This window comes from Eleutherodactylus coqui, chromosome 5 (genome assembly GCF_035609145.1).
Source record: "Eleutherodactylus coqui strain aEleCoq1 chromosome 5, aEleCoq1.hap1, whole genome shotgun sequence".
Taxonomy (NCBI): Eukaryota; Metazoa; Chordata; class Amphibia; order Anura; family Eleutherodactylidae; genus Eleutherodactylus; species Eleutherodactylus coqui.
The window spans coordinates 654,292-670,000 of NC_089841.1; the positions used below are offsets into that span (position 1 = coordinate 654,292).

Consider the following 15,709-nt stretch of genomic DNA (forward strand, 5'->3'; position numbering starts at 1 on the left):
CAGACTGGGACATGTGGCCTGTGACAGTGAGCATCAGAGGACAGGAGATTACAACAGACTGGGACATGTGGCCAGTGACAGTGAGCATCGGAGGCCAAGAGATTACAGCAGACTGGGACATGTGGCCGTGACAGTGAGCATCGGAGGCCAAGAGATTACAGCAGACTGGGAAATGTGGCCAGTGACAGTGAGCTTCGGAGAACAGGAAATTACAGCAGACTGGGACATGTGGTCAGTGACAGTGAGCTTTAGAGGACAGGAGATTACAACAGACTGGGACATGTGGCGAATGACAGTGAGCATCGAAGGCCAGGAGATTACAGCAGACTGGGACATGTTGCCAGTGACACTGAGCTTTAGAGGACAGGATATTACAACAGACTGGGACATGTGGCCAGTGACAGTGAGCATCAGAGGACAGGAGATTACAACAGACTGGGACATGTGGCCAGTGACAGTGAGCATCGGAGGCCAAGAGATTACAGCAGACTGGGACATGTGGCCAGTGACAGTGAGCTTCGGAGAACAGGAAATTACAGCAAACTGGGACATGTGGCCAGTGACAGTGAGCTTTAGAGGAGAGGAGATTACAACAGTCTGGGACATGTGGCTAGTGACAGTGAGCATCGGAGGCCAGGAGATTACAGCAGACTGGGACATGTGGTCAGTGACAGTGAGCTTCGGAGAACAGGAGATTACAGCAGCCTGGGACATGTGGCCAGTGACAGTGAGCATCGGAGGCCAAAAGATTACAGCAGACTGCGACATGTGGCCAGTGACAGTGAGCTTTAGAGGAGAGGAGATTACAACAGACTGGGACATGTGGCCAGTGACAGTGAGCATCGGAGGCCAGGAGATTACAGCAGACTGGGACATGTGGCCAGTGACAGTGAGCTTCGGAGAACAGGAGATTACAGCAGACTGGGACATGTGGCCAGTGACAGTAAGCATCAGAGGACAGGAGATTACAGCAGCCTGGGACATATGACCAGTGACAGTGAGCATCAGAGGAGAGGAGATTACAACAGACTGGGACATGTGGCCTGTGACAGTGAGCATCAGAGGACAGGAGACTAAAACAGACTGGGACATGTGGCCAGTGACAGTGACCATCAGAGGCCAAGAGATTACAGCAGCCTGGGTCACAAGACCAGTGACAGTGAGCATCGGAGGACAGGAGATTACAGCAGCCTGGGTCACAAGACCAGTGACAGTGAGCATCGGAAGACAGGAGATTACAGCAGACTGGGACATGTGGCCAGTGACAGTAAGCATCAGAGGACAGTAGATTACAGCAGCCTGGGACATATGACCAGTGACAGTGAGCATCGGAGGACAGGAGATTACAGCAGACTGGGACATGTGGCCAGTGACAGTAAGCATCAGAGGACAGTAGATTACAGCAGCCTGGGACATATGACCAGTGACAGTGAGCATCGGAGGACAGGAGATTACAGCAGCCTGGGACATGTGGCCAGTGACAGTGAGCATCGGAGGGCAGGAGATTACAACAGACTGGGACATGTGGCCAGTGACAGTGAGCTTCAGAGGACAGGAGATTACAACAGACTGGGACATGAGGCCTGTGACAGTGAGCATCAGAGGACAGGAGATTACAACAGACTGGGACATATGGCCTGTGACAGTGAGCATCAGAGGACAGGAGATTACAACAGACTGGGACATGTGGCCTGTGACAGTGAGCATCGGAGGCCAAGAGATTACAGCAGACTGGGACATGTGGCCAGTGACAGTGAGCATCGGAGGCCAAGAGATTACAGCAGACTGGGACATGTGGCCAGTGACAGTAAGCATCAGAGGACAGTAGATTACAGCAGCCTGGGACATATGACCAGTGACAGTGAGCATCGGAGGACAGGAGTTTACAGCAGCCTGGGACATGTGGCCAGTGACAGTGAGCATCGGAGGACAGGAGATTACAGCAGCCTGGGACATGTGGCCAGTGACAGTGAGCATCGGAGGCCAAAAGATTACAGCAGAGTGCGACATGTGGCCAGTGACAGTGAGCTTTAGAGGAGAGGAGATTACAACAGACTGGGACATGTGGCCAGTGACAGTGAGCATCGGAGGCCAGGAGATTACAGCAGACTGGGACATGTGGCCAGTGACAGTGAGCTTCGGAGAACAGGAGATTACAGCAGACTGGGACATGTGGCCAGTGACAGTAAGCATCAGAGGACAGTAGATTACAGCAGCCTGGGACATATGACCAGTGACAGTGAGCATCGGCGGCCAGGAGATTGCAGCAGACTGGGACATGTGGCCAGTGACAGTGAGCATCGGAGGCCAGGAGATTACAGCAGCCTGGGTCACAAGACCGGTGACAGTAAGCATCGGAAGACAGGAGATTACAGCAGACTGGGACATGTGGCCAGTGACCGTGATCATCAGAGAACAGGAGATTACAGCAGACTGGGACATGTGGCCAGTGACAGTAAGCATCAGAGGACAGGTGATTTCAGCAGCCTGGGACATATGACCAGTAACAGTGAGCATCGGAGGACAGGAGGTTACAGCAGCCTGGGACATGTGGCCAGTGACAGTGAGCATCGGAGGACAGGAGATTACGGTAGCCTAGGACATGTGGCCAGTGACAGTGAGCATCAGAGGACAGGAGATTACAGCAGAATGGGACATGTGGCCAGTGACAGTGAGCATCAGAGGACAGGAGATTAAAACAGACTGGGCCATGTGGCCTATGACAGTGAGCATCAGAGGAGAGGAGATTACAACAGACTGGGACATGTGGCCTGTGACAGTGAGCATCAGAGGACAGGAGATTAAAACAGACTGGGACATGTGGCCAGTGACAGTGACCATCAGAGGCCAAGAGATTACAGCAGACTGGGTCACAAGACCAGTGACAGTGAGCATTGGAGGACAGGAGATTACAGCAGCCTGGGTCACAAGACCAGTGACAGTGAGCATCGGAGGACAGGAGATTACAGCAGCCTGGGTCACAAGACCAGTGACAGTGAGCATCGGAAGACAGGAGATTACAGCAGACTGGGACATGTGGCCAGTGACAGTAAGCATCAGAGGACAGTAGATTACAGCAGCCTGGGACATATGACCAGTGACAGTGAGCATCGGAGGACAGGAGATTACAGCAGACTGGAACATGTGGCCAGTGACAGTAAGCATCAGAGGACAGTAGATTACAGCAGCCTGGGACATATGACCAGTGACAGTGAGCATCGGAGGACAGGAGATTACAGCAGCCTGGGACATGTGGCCAGTGACAGTGAGCATCGGAGGGCAGGAGATTACAACAGACTGGGACATGTGGCCAGTGACAGTGAGCATCAGAGGACAGGAGATTACAACAGACTGGGACATGAGGCCTGTGACAGTGAGCATCAGAGGACAGGAGATTACAACAGACTGGGACATATGGCCTGTGACAGTGAGCATCAGAGGACAGGAGATTACAACAGACTGGGACATGTGGCCTGTGACAGTGAGCATCGGAGGCCAAGAGATTACAGCAGACTGGGACATGTGGCCAGTGACAGTGAGCATCGGAGGCCAAGAGATTACAGCAGACTGGGAGATGTGGCCAGTGACAGTGAGTTTCGGAGAACAGGAGATTACAGCAGACTGGGACATGTGGCCAGTGACAGTGAGCATCGGAGGACAGGAGATTACAACAGACTGGGACATGTGGCGAATGACAGTGAGCATCATAGGCCAGGAGATTACAGCAGACTAGGACATGTGGCCAGTGACACTGAGGTTTAGAGGACAGGAGATTACAACAGACTGGGACATGTGGCCAGTGACAGTGAGCATCGTAGGCCAGGAGATTACAGCAGACTGGGACATGTGGCCAGTGACAGTGAGCATCAGAGGACAGGAGATTACAACAGACTGGGACATGTGGCCAGTGACAGTGAGCTTCGGAGAACAGGAAATTACAGCAGACTGGGACATGTGGCCAGTGACAGTGAGCTTTAGAGGAGAGGAGATTACAACAGACTGGGACATGTGGCCAGTGACAGTTAGCTTCGGAGAACAGGAGATTACAGCAGACTGGGACATGTGGCCAGTGACAGTAAGCATCAGAGGACAGTAGATTACAGCAGCCTGGGACATATGACCAGTGACAGTGAGCATCGGAGGACAGGAGATTACAGCAGCCTGGGACATGTGGCCAGTGACAGTGAGCATCGGAGGACAGGAGATTACAGCAGCCTGGGACATGTGGCCAGTGACAGTGAGCATCAGAGGACAGGAGATTACAACTGACTGGGACATGTGGCCTGTGACAGTGAGCATCAGAGGACAGGAGATTACAATAGACTGGGACATGTGGCCAGTGACAGTGAGCATCGGAGGCCAAAAGATTACAGCAGACTGCGACATGTGGCCAGTGACAGTGAGCATCGGAGGACAGGAGATTACAGCAGCCTGGGTCACAAGACCGGTGACAGTGAGGAACGGAAGACAGGGGATTACAGCAGACTGGGACATGTGGCCAGTGAGAGTAATCATCAGAGAACAGGAGATTACAGCAGACTGGGACATGTGGCCAGTGACCTTAAGCATCAGAGGACAGGAGATTACAGCAGCCTGGGACATATGACCAGTGACAGTGAGCATCGGAGGACAGGAGATTACAGCAGCCTGGGACATGGGCCAGTGACAGTGAGCATCAGAGGACAGGAGATTACAACAGACTGGGACATGTGGCCAGTGACAGTGAGCATCGGAGGACAGGAGATTACAGCAGCCTGGGACATGTGGCCAGTTACAGTGAGCTTTAGAGGACAGGAGATTAAAACAGACTGGGACATGTGGCCAGTGACAGTGAGCATTGGAGGACAGGAGATTCCAACAGCTTGGGACATGTGGCCAGTGACAGTGATCATCGGAGGACAGGAGATTACAGCAGACTGGGAAATGTGGCCAGTGACAGTGAGCATCAGTGGACAGAAGATTACAGCAGCCTGGGTCACAAGACCAGTGACAGTGAGCATTGGAGGACAGGAGATTACCGCAGCCTGGGTCACAAGACCAGTGAGCATCGGAGGACAGGAGATTACAGCAGCCTGGGTCACAAGACCAGTGACAGTGAGCATCGGAAGACAGGAGATTACAGCAGACTGGGACATGTGGCCAGTGACAGTGAGCATCAGAGGACAGGAGATTACAACAGACTGGGACATGTGGCCAGTGACAGTGAGCATCGGAGGACAGGAGATTACAGCAGCCTGGGACATGTGGCCAGTTACAGTGAGCTTTAGAGGACAGGAGATTACAACAGACTGGGACATGTGGCCAGTGACAGTGAGCATCGGAGGACAGGAGATTACAGCAGACTGGGACCTGTGGCCAGTGACAGTGAGCATCAGAGGACAGGAGATTACAACAGACTGGGACATGTGGCCAGTGACAGTGATCATCGGAGGACAGGAGATTACAGCAGACTGGGACATGTGGCCAGTGACAGTGAGCATCAGTGGACAGAAGATTACAGCAGCCTGGGTCACAAGACCAGTGACAGTGAGCATTGGAGGACAGGAGATTACAGCAGCCTGGGTCACAAGACCAGTGAGCATCGGAGGACAGGAGATTACAGCAGCCTGGGTCACAAGACCAGTGACAGTGAGCATCGGAAGACAGGAGATTACAGCAGACTGGGACATGTGGCCAGTGACAGTGATCATCAGAGAACAGGAGATTACAGCAGACTGGGACATGCGGCCAGTGACAGTAAGCATCAGAGGACAGGAGATTACAGCAGCCTGGGACATATGACCAGTGACAGCGAGCATCGGAGGACAGGAGATTACAGAAGCCTAGGACATGTGGCCAGTGACAGTGAGCATCGGAGGACAGGAGATTACAGCAGCCTGGGACATGTGGCCAGTGACAGTGAGCATCGGAGGACAGGAGATTACAGCAGACTGGGACATGTGGCCAGTGACAGTGAGCATCAGAGGCCAAGAGATTACAGCAGACTGGGACATGTGGCCAGTGACAGGGAGCTTCGGAGAACAGGAAATTACAGCAGACTGGGACATGTGGCCAGTGACAGTGAGCATCGGAGGACAGGAGATTACAGCAGCCTGGGACATGTGGCCAGTGACAGTGAGCATCGGAGGACAGGAGATTACAACAGACTGGGACATGTGGCCAGTGACAGTGAGCATCAGAGAACAGAAGATTACAACAGACTGGGACATGTGGCCAGTGAGAGTGAGCATCAGAGGACAGGAGATTACAGCAGCCTGGGTAACAAGACCAGTGACAGTGAGCATCGGAGGACAGGAGATTACAGCAGACTGGGAAATGTGGCCAGTGACAGTGAGCATCAGAGGACAGAAGATTACAGCAGCCTTGGTCACAAGACCAGTGACAGTGAGCATTGGAGGACAGGAGATTACAGCAGCCTGGGTCACAAGACCAGTGAGCATCGGAGGACAGGAGATTACAGCAGCCTGGGTCACAAGACCAGTGACAGTGAGCATCGGAAGACAGGAGATTACAGCAGCCTGGGACATGTGGCCAGTGACAGTGATCATCAGAGAACAGGAGATTACAGTAGACTGGGCCATGTAGCCAGTGACAGTGTGCATCGGAGGACAGGAGATTACAGCAGAGTGGGACATGTGGCCAGTGACAGTGAGCATCGTAGGCCAGGAGATTACAGCAGCCTGGGACATGTGGCCAGTGACACTGAGCTTTAGAGGACAGGAGATTACAACAGACTGGGACATGTGGCCAGTGACAGTGAGCATCGGAGGCCAGAAGATTACAGCAGACTGGGACATGTGGCCTGTGACAGTGAGCATCAGAGGACAGGAGATTACAACAGACTGGGACATGTGGCCAGTGACAGTGAGCTTCGGAGAACAGGAAATTACAGCAGACTGGGACATGTGGCCAGTTACAGTGAGCTTTAGAGGAGAGGAGATTACAACAGACTGGGACATGTGGCCAGTGACAGTGAGCATCGGAGGCCAGGAGATTACAGCAGACTGGGACATGTGGCCAGTGACAGTGAGCTTTAGAGGACAGGAAATTACAGCAGACTGGGACATGTGGCCAGTGACAGTGAGCTTTAGAGGAGAGGAGATTACAACAGACTGGGACATGTGGCCAGTGACAGTGAGCATCGGAGGCCAGGAGATTACAGCAGACTGGGACATGTGGCCAGTGACAGTGAGCTTCGGAGAACAGGAAATTACAGCAGAGTGGGACATGTGGCCAGTGACAGTGAGCTTTAGACGATAGGAGATTACAACAGACTGGGACATATGGCCAGTGACAGTGAGCATCGGAGGACAGGAGATTGCAGTAGACTGGGACATGTGGCCAGTGACAGTGAGCATCGGAGGACAGGAGATTACAGCAGCCTGGGTCACAAGACCGGTGACAGTGAGCATCGGAAGACAGGGGATTACAGCAGACTGGGACATGCGGCCAGTGACAGTGAGCATCAGAGGAGAGGAGATTACAACAGACTGGGGCATGTGGCCAGTGACAGTGAGCATCGGAGGACAGGAGATTACAGCAGCCTGGGACATATGACCAGTGACAGTGAGCATCGGAGGACAGGAGATTACAGCAGTTTAGGGCATGTGGCCAGTGACAGTGAGCATCAGAGGACAGGAGATTACAGCAGACTGGGACATATGACCAGTGACAGTGAGCATCAGAGGACAGGAGATTACAGCAGACTGGGACATGAGGCCAGTGACAGTGAGCATCAGAGGACAGGAAATTACAGCAGACTGGGACATGTGGCCAGTTACAGTGAGCTTTAGAGGACAGGAGATTACAACAGACTGGGACATGTGGCCAGTGACAGTGAGCATCGGAGGACAGGAGATTACAACAGCCTGGGACATGTGGCCAGTGACAGTGAGCATCGGAGGACAGGAGATTACAGCAGACTGGGACCTGTGGCCAATGACAGTGAGCATCAGAGGACAGGAGATTACAACAGACTGGGACATGGGGCCAGTGACAGTGAGCATCGGAGGACAGGAGATTACAACAGACTGGGACATGTGGCCAGTGACAGTGAGCATTGGAGGCAAGAGAATACAGCAGACTGGGACATGTGGCCAGTGACAGTGAGCTTCGGAGAACAGGAAATTACAGCAGACTGGGACATGTGGCCAGTTACAGTGAGCTTTAGAGGACAGGAGATTACAACAGACTGGGACATGTGGCCAGTGACAGTGAGCATCGGAGGGCAGGAGATTACAACAGCCTGGGACATGTGGCCAGTGACAGTGAGCATCGGAGGACAGGAGATTACAGCAGACTGGGACCTGTGGCCAATGACAGTGAGCATCAGAGGACAGGAGATTACAACAGACTGGGACATGTGGCCAGTGACAGTGATCATCGGAGGACAGGAGATTACAGCAGACTGGGAAATGTGGCCAGTGACAGTGAGCATCAGAGGACAGAAGATTACAGCAGCCTGGGTCACAAGACCAGTGACAGTGAGCATTGGAGGACAGGAGATTACAGCAGCCTGGGTCACAAGACCAGTGAGCATCGGAGGACAGGAGATTACAGCAGCCTGGGTCACAAGACCAGTGACAGTGAGCATCGGAAGGCAGGAGATTACAGCAGACTGGGACATGTGGCCAGTGACAGTGATCATCAGAGAACAGGAGATTACAGCTGACTAGGACATGTGGCCAGTGACAGTAAGCATCAGAGGACAGGAGATTACCGCAGCCTGGGACATATGACCAGTGACAGTGAGCATCGGAGGACAGGAGATTACAGCAGCCTGGGACATGTGGCCAGTGACAGTGAGCATCGGAGGACAGGAGATTACAGCAGACTGGGACATGTGGCCAGTGACAGTGTGCATCGGAGGACAGGAAATTACAGCAGCCTGGGACATGTGGCCAGTGACAGTGAGCATCAGAGGACAGGAGATTACAGCAACCTGGGTCACAATACCAGTGACAGTGAGCATTGGAGGACAGGAGATTACAGCAGCCTGGGTCACAAGACCAGTGAGCATCGGAGGACAGGAGATTACAGCAGCCTGGGTCACAAGACCAGTGACAGTGAGCATCGGAGGACAGGAGATTACAGCAGACTGGGAAATGTGGCCAGTGACAGTGAGCATCAGAGGACAGGAGATTACAGCAGCCTGGGTCACAAGACCAGTGAGCATCGGAGGACAGGAGATTACAGCAGCCTGGGTCACAAGACCAGTGACAGTGAGCATCGGAAGACAGGAGATTACAGCACACTGGGACATGTGGGCAGTGACAGTGATCATCAGAGAACAGGAGATTACAGCAGACTGGGACATGTGGCCAGTGACAGTGAGCATCGGAGGACAGGAGATTACAGCAGACTGGGACATGTGGCCAGTGACAGCGTGCATCGGAGGACAGGAGATTACAGCAGCCTGGGACATGTGGCCAGTGACAGTGAGCATCAGAGGACAGGAGATTACAACAGACTGGGACATGTGGCCTGTGACAGTGAGCATCAGAGGACAGGAGATTACAACAGACTGGGACATGTGGCAAGTGACAGTGAGCATCGGAGGCCAAGAGATTACAGCAGACTGGGACATGTGGCCAGTGACAGGGAGCTTCGGAGAACAGGAAATTACAGCAGACTGGGACATGTGGCCAGTGACAGTGAGCATCGGAGGACAGGAGATTACAGCAGACTGGGTCACAAGACCAGTGACTGAGCATCGGAGGACAGGAGATTACAGCAGCCTGGGACACAAGACCAGTGACAGTGAGCATTGGAAGACAGGAGATTACAGCAGCCTGGGACACAAGACCAGTGACCCTGAACATTGGAGGACAGGAGGCTACAGCAGGGTACAAGACCAATGACCCTGAGCATAGGAGAACAAAAGACTTTAGCAGCCTGGGACACAAGACCAGTGACCCTAAGCATTGGAGGACAGGAGGCTACAGCAGGGTACAAGACTAGTGACTTAGAGCATCAGAGGACAGGAGATTAAAGCAGCCTGGGACACAAGACTAGTGACAGTGAGCATTGGAAGACAGGAGATTACAGCAGTTTGGGACACTAATATTGCACACAGTGTGCTGTAATTTTTTTCTCTGATGTAGCACACCGTGTATGGAGTGTGACACAATGGCCCGATGCCTTTCGAGGAGGAAAAACATGTATTAATGACTTCCTCCTGTCACATGTTATCTATCAGCACTGCTGATTGGCAGGGATTATGTGGTACATTGCATGTCCCTCAGCCCATTCTGCCCCATCATAGAGTGAACTGTTGAGATCTGCAGCTACAGTACTCCTTTCGCTCTTGGATGGGTGTAGGGAGGAAACAGGAAGCTCTTCATCAGGGTCAATGCTGCAGTAGCCCACCGGACACCAGGATCTCTGCTAAAGACCACCAGGGATGCAGACATTAACCCCTCCATGAGAGTAGGATATGCAATGACCGCTCTCCCATACCGGATAGCACAAGGTGTCTGGGTGCTGTCCGATGCAAGTTGTGCCCAAGAATCTCAGGAACAACTCACACTAGGATGCCTGATTGTGGCCTTAACCCCTTCAGGACCACAGATTTTTCAGTTTTTTATTTCCTTTTTTCGCCCAAGCCATAACTTTAATTTTCCCATTGACATGGCTGTATGAGGACTTTTTTTGTGACAAGTTGTGTTTTTTAATGGTACAGTTTAATGTGCCATATTAGGTGTGGAGGATAAAAAAAACGCAACTGTGCCATTTTGGGTGGATGACAAATTAACTTTGTTCGGTGTGTCGGTACAATTACAGCAACATTTTTAATGATTTTTCTATATTTAAAAAGTGAATTAAAAATGTTTCATAAAAATTCCTTTCCTTCGCCGTATTCAGAGACCTGCAACTACTGCGGGGTAAGCTATAGTTTTTACTGTGTTTCCCTGAAAATAAGAGCCTGTCTTATATTTATTTTTGCCCCAAAAGAGGTGCTATTTTGGGGGATGTCTTATTATACTCACCTGGCCGGCTCGGTCCAGGTCCCTCCAGCTGCTCTCCGAAGCGCCGACGCGCTGAGCTATGGAAATGATTGGCCAATTCCTAAATCTCGCCACCACAACGCAATTGGTTCTTTGAATGCTGCTCAGCCAATCAATACAGCGCTCAATGAACCAATCACAGCCATCACATTGGTTCATCGAGCACTGGATTCATTGGCTGAGCAGCACTTGAGAACCAACCAGAGCCATTACTTCCTGGAGGTGGGATTTATGGATCCTGTAACCAGGAAGTGATCTTCCGTGGGTAAACAAGGACCACAGGATGCCTGGCAGAGTTCCAGACAGCAGCAGGAGGACCTGGACCGAGCCTGCTAGGTAAGTATTCCTTTTTATATAGTACAGCTAGGGCTTATTTTTGGGGTAGGGCTTATTCTGAGGGAAACGGGGTAGTATTACTATTTTGGGAAACTTGCATATTTTCGTCAAGGTTTTTTGGGATCCAGGATACCAAAAATGATAGAAATTCTGGCATTCCATCGTTTTTACAGCCTTCACCGTGTGGGATATATATTGAGATATTTTAATAATTTGTTCCTTTATGTACATGGCGATACCAAATATAGGTTTTTTTTTGTTTTTTTTTTCATTTTTTATGGGTAAAAAATAGAAAAGGGAGGTTTCTTTTGACCTTTTAATATTTTATTTTTTTTTACAGTTGAAATCTTAAATGTTTTTGTACACTAATGTATTCCCCACAGGTAACTTGAACTTGAGATCATTTGATCGCTTATACTATATAGTGCAGTACTTTAGTATTGCAGTATATAGTGATTTTTGATGTTGCTAGAGGTAAGACTTGATAGGCCTCTATGTGTCACAGCCTGGGGAGCCTTCAGTAGCCTCTAGGCTGCCATGCAAGCCTATTGGCATCCCCCAATCATGTTGTGGGGGTACTGATAGGGTGTGGAAAAGGATCCCACCCAGCTAACTGTTTAGATGCAACAGTCAAAGCTGACTACAAATCTAAGGAGTTAACTGCTGTGATCAGAGCTTACTCCATGGCAGTTATCGGTGGCCATCAGAAATAGCTTATAGCCGCTGAGCATGGAGTGGACTCAAATTTATATTAAGTGGTTAAATTTGCTATAACCCCCTTGAAGCGGATTTGTCATTGGGCTGTGCTGTCCTGTGCAAGAGCCGAAAACTATGGCGACACACCGCCCTCTATAATCAACAGTGACTGACAGTTGGCTGCTGAGCATTTATAATGCGGCGACCCGAGCGGGCGGCCCGCCATGACAGGTAAGACCACTGGGGAAACCAAGATGGATGTCACGAGTGGCTCTGCAATCTCTCCCACTAGCAGCACCAGCTTGGCCTAGCTCAGCCGGCAGCAGTATATAAACATGGCAGTGCAGAATCTGTATGTCACGTGACGCCAGCACCCCTGCAAGGTCGCTATTCACATGGCGCAAAATAAACAGTCCACACCTGGAGGGGCAGGGTTGTACTTTTTACTCACAACTTGCCAGCTTAGTACCGTCATCAAATAGTTACTGGTGGTAAAAGAACAATTCTCTGCACAGATTCTTTCTTAACTTCCACACCTCCTCCGTTACACTCCTACTAGGAGACATTCTTCTCAATGAACTCAGACCGTCTTCAGGCCCGGTTATCTGATAGATGGTCCGTGGGGTGTGCGCTTCCCATTCACTCAAGTTTCTTGTTCTTAAATGACTTTCCTTCTTTTTCCCGGGCAGGAGGACAGTTACTCCATGCTTAGCGCAGGCACGTCCACCTCTGACTACATTTTCTCAACCTTTTCTTCTAAACTCTGCCTCACAACTACTCATGTCTCTCAACCATGTCATTCATGCAGTAAAAAGGGATATACACAGAGCTCACCTACAGCAGCCATCCCCATACGTACACACTACAGCTTCGGACCACTTTACATTCACATACTACAACAGTTCAGTGTGGAGTGCCTCCATATATCACACCAGCAGAGGGCACCACTGTAGGCATTTACTATAGGCCGCCTGGACAAGCAGAAGATATGGAGGAACTCTTTCTACATCAGATGGCCAAGCTCTCAAAGAAGCCCAACATAGTGATCATGGGAGATTCTACCCATCCAGACATTTGTAGGGAATCTCTCAGGTAAAAGTAATGGATCCAACAGATTCTTATCCGCTCTTGGTGACAACTTTATCTTCCAGAAGGTAGAAGAGAAAACAAGGGGATCTGCTATCTTGGACCTAATTCTTACCAACAGGGAGGGAATGGTTGGGGAAGTAAGGGTGGCTGGGACCTTAGGAGGCAGTGATCATGATATCCTTGGATGGTGGATAACAAGGGGAGGAAGACCTGAGAAGACTCAGACCTCAAGGTTGGATTTCAGAAAGGCTGATTTTAATGAACTCCGAAAGAGGAAGAATCCAACGGCTGGATGTTCTTAAGGACAGAAATGTCCAAGAAGGTTGGGAAATATTGTGAAATGAGATTCTCAAAGCATAATCGTTACCAATCCCTAAAAGAAGGAAGAATGGGAAGCATTTAAAGAGACCCGGATGGATGAACGGAGAACATGCACACTTGTTATAGAGGAAGAAGAATATGTTTTATCAAATGGAAAGAGGGGGGATATCTAAAGAAGAATATAATGGGGTCTGCAGAAACTGTAGGGCAAGTGTCAGAAAAGCTGAAGCTGATAATGAATTGAGGCTTGTAACAGAGGCCAAAAGCAATAAAAAAGGATTTGGGGGTCAAGAGCAAAAGAAAAGTCAGAGATGCTATTGGATGCTTACAGGATGAAAATGGTGAATTGGTTAAGAATGATGTTGAGAAGGAAGAACTTTTAAATTCCTGTTTTGTATCTGTTTTCTCTCAGAAAGTAGATGGAACATCAACTGATCTTCTCTGTGCTATTGGGGGAATATAGGTGGACCCAGGAAACTACAGGCCTGTGAGCCTGACTTCTAGACCAGGAAAGGTCTTCCAACAAATTATTAATCCCGTAACACCACAGGGCAAATATGTATGTCCTGGAGGTTCAGGGTTTGTATGGAAGGGTATTGGAGGTCAATCCTGCTCCATACAATGTGGGTGTTGGCTGTTTCTTTCAGCTGACACCTACCCACAACAGCTCCGATCAGCAGCGCCGCTGATTGCAGCTGTTATCCTTTAAGTGCATAATCAATTCTGTCAGTGGTATTCAAATGCTCTAAACAGCCCCTACGATGAGATTGCAGGGTGCTGTTTGATTGCTATGACAGCCAGAAACCTATAATATAATAGTATTACATCATAATGCAGGAGCAATCAAACATCGCAAGTTTTTGTCCTGACTTGGGGCTAAAAAAATATTTAAAAATCAGTTTTAAAAAGTTTTTAAAAACCCTTTTCTCATATTTATTTTAAAAAAGATCTAAAAAAAAGGGAAAAAAAAAACAAAAACAATCCAATTTATCAAAGTTTATTGACTGCTCCAGTGATACATATATTAAAGTGCTCTGTACTTTACGACCACCAGAGCTGCTGATGCTAACCCCTTCATTGTCATAGAGTCTAGAACACCAGGAAAGCAGACATTAACCACATTACTCCCCTAAACCACATGGGATACTCCCCCTTACTGACCTAGATCACCAGGCAGACATTAACCTCTTCACTAATTCTACTCTAGTGATATTGGCATTAGACCCTTCTGTGCAGAATACGACTACAGCACTAGTAATCATAGCTGGGTGTGCTACATCTGTATAATGTGTATAGTCTGCGGGTCAGGGGGATCCATCCAAGTCATTATTCTTCCAGGAGATAAGTGCAGACACAGGCGTCTGAAGGGGACCAGAGGAGTCCTGGAAGACGGGTCCTGGGGGTTCCTAGAGGGTCAATGACGGGGCCAGCAGGTGTATTTGTGGGAGATTTTTGGGGCATGTGGATAGGGTCATACATGACAGATTGGGGGAAGGGAGAGTGGGAGCAGATGGTGATAGGGGCGCTCTTATCACAGGAACGGAATGCAAGAAATCCTCGGAGAATTACCTCATTGACTGCTGGACCCCCCCCCCCTCCCCCACACACACTGTACAAGGCTGTGAGGTCTAACACTATATCGGGGGCTGTTAATATGGGGGGCCGTGCCATCCACAGTCATAGGGGCCCTTTCGGGGTATGTATTTATGGGTACTCTAGTGTGCCAGGAATGTAACATGGCGATTGATAGGAAACGGCGTCATCTAACCTCGAAGTGACCGCTGTTGTGGTCAGCCATTGTCCAGAGATCGAAGTCTGTGTTGCGGTCATTGCTTTTGTCCATGCTGACGGTGCCAGTGATACCTGCGGGTGGAGTAGAACTCTCATCATCCTTCTGCTATGCACACAGAGCCATGCCCATTCTGGAGCACCCTCTCACCCTGCATGCTGCGCTCCTGGATCTTCTGCACTATCCGGATCCCATCCTTTGCAGAACCGCCTTCCTGTAAGGTCTCGTTAAGCGCCTGAGCGTAGAGCAGCACGCCGTCGTAGAAGCATCCGGCAATCAGGTTCATCTGCAGACGTGAGCACCCAAAATGGGAAAGTCACAAAATCTGGGCAAAAAGGCCTGCAACCTTCTGATGCCTGTTTGATAAAATCACTATATATATTGTGTATAGTTATATATATATATCGTGTATGGTGTGTGTAGTGAGCAGAAGGGCTTCAGCATATATACAGTCTGTGTAGGATAGATTTAT

The 15,709-nt window shown here is 50.0% G+C and overlaps 1 protein-coding gene across 2 annotated transcripts in view; it reads right to left on the reverse strand.

Annotated features, from left to right (window-relative positions):
• Positions 1 to 15,709, reverse strand: part of NPR2 (natriuretic peptide receptor 2) — a 234,070-nt gene that overhangs the window by 123,002 nt on the left and 95,359 nt on the right. For both annotated transcript variants that reach the window (XM_066602181.1, XM_066602180.1), the window contains exons 4-5: positions 15,388 to 15,523; positions 15,217 to 15,311 (exon numbers count right to left, since the gene is read on the reverse strand). In XM_066602181.1, the coding sequence (XP_066458278.1) occupies positions 15,217 to 15,311; positions 15,388 to 15,523 (231 nt within the window). The remainder of the gene's footprint in view (positions 1 to 15,216; positions 15,312 to 15,387; positions 15,524 to 15,709) is intronic.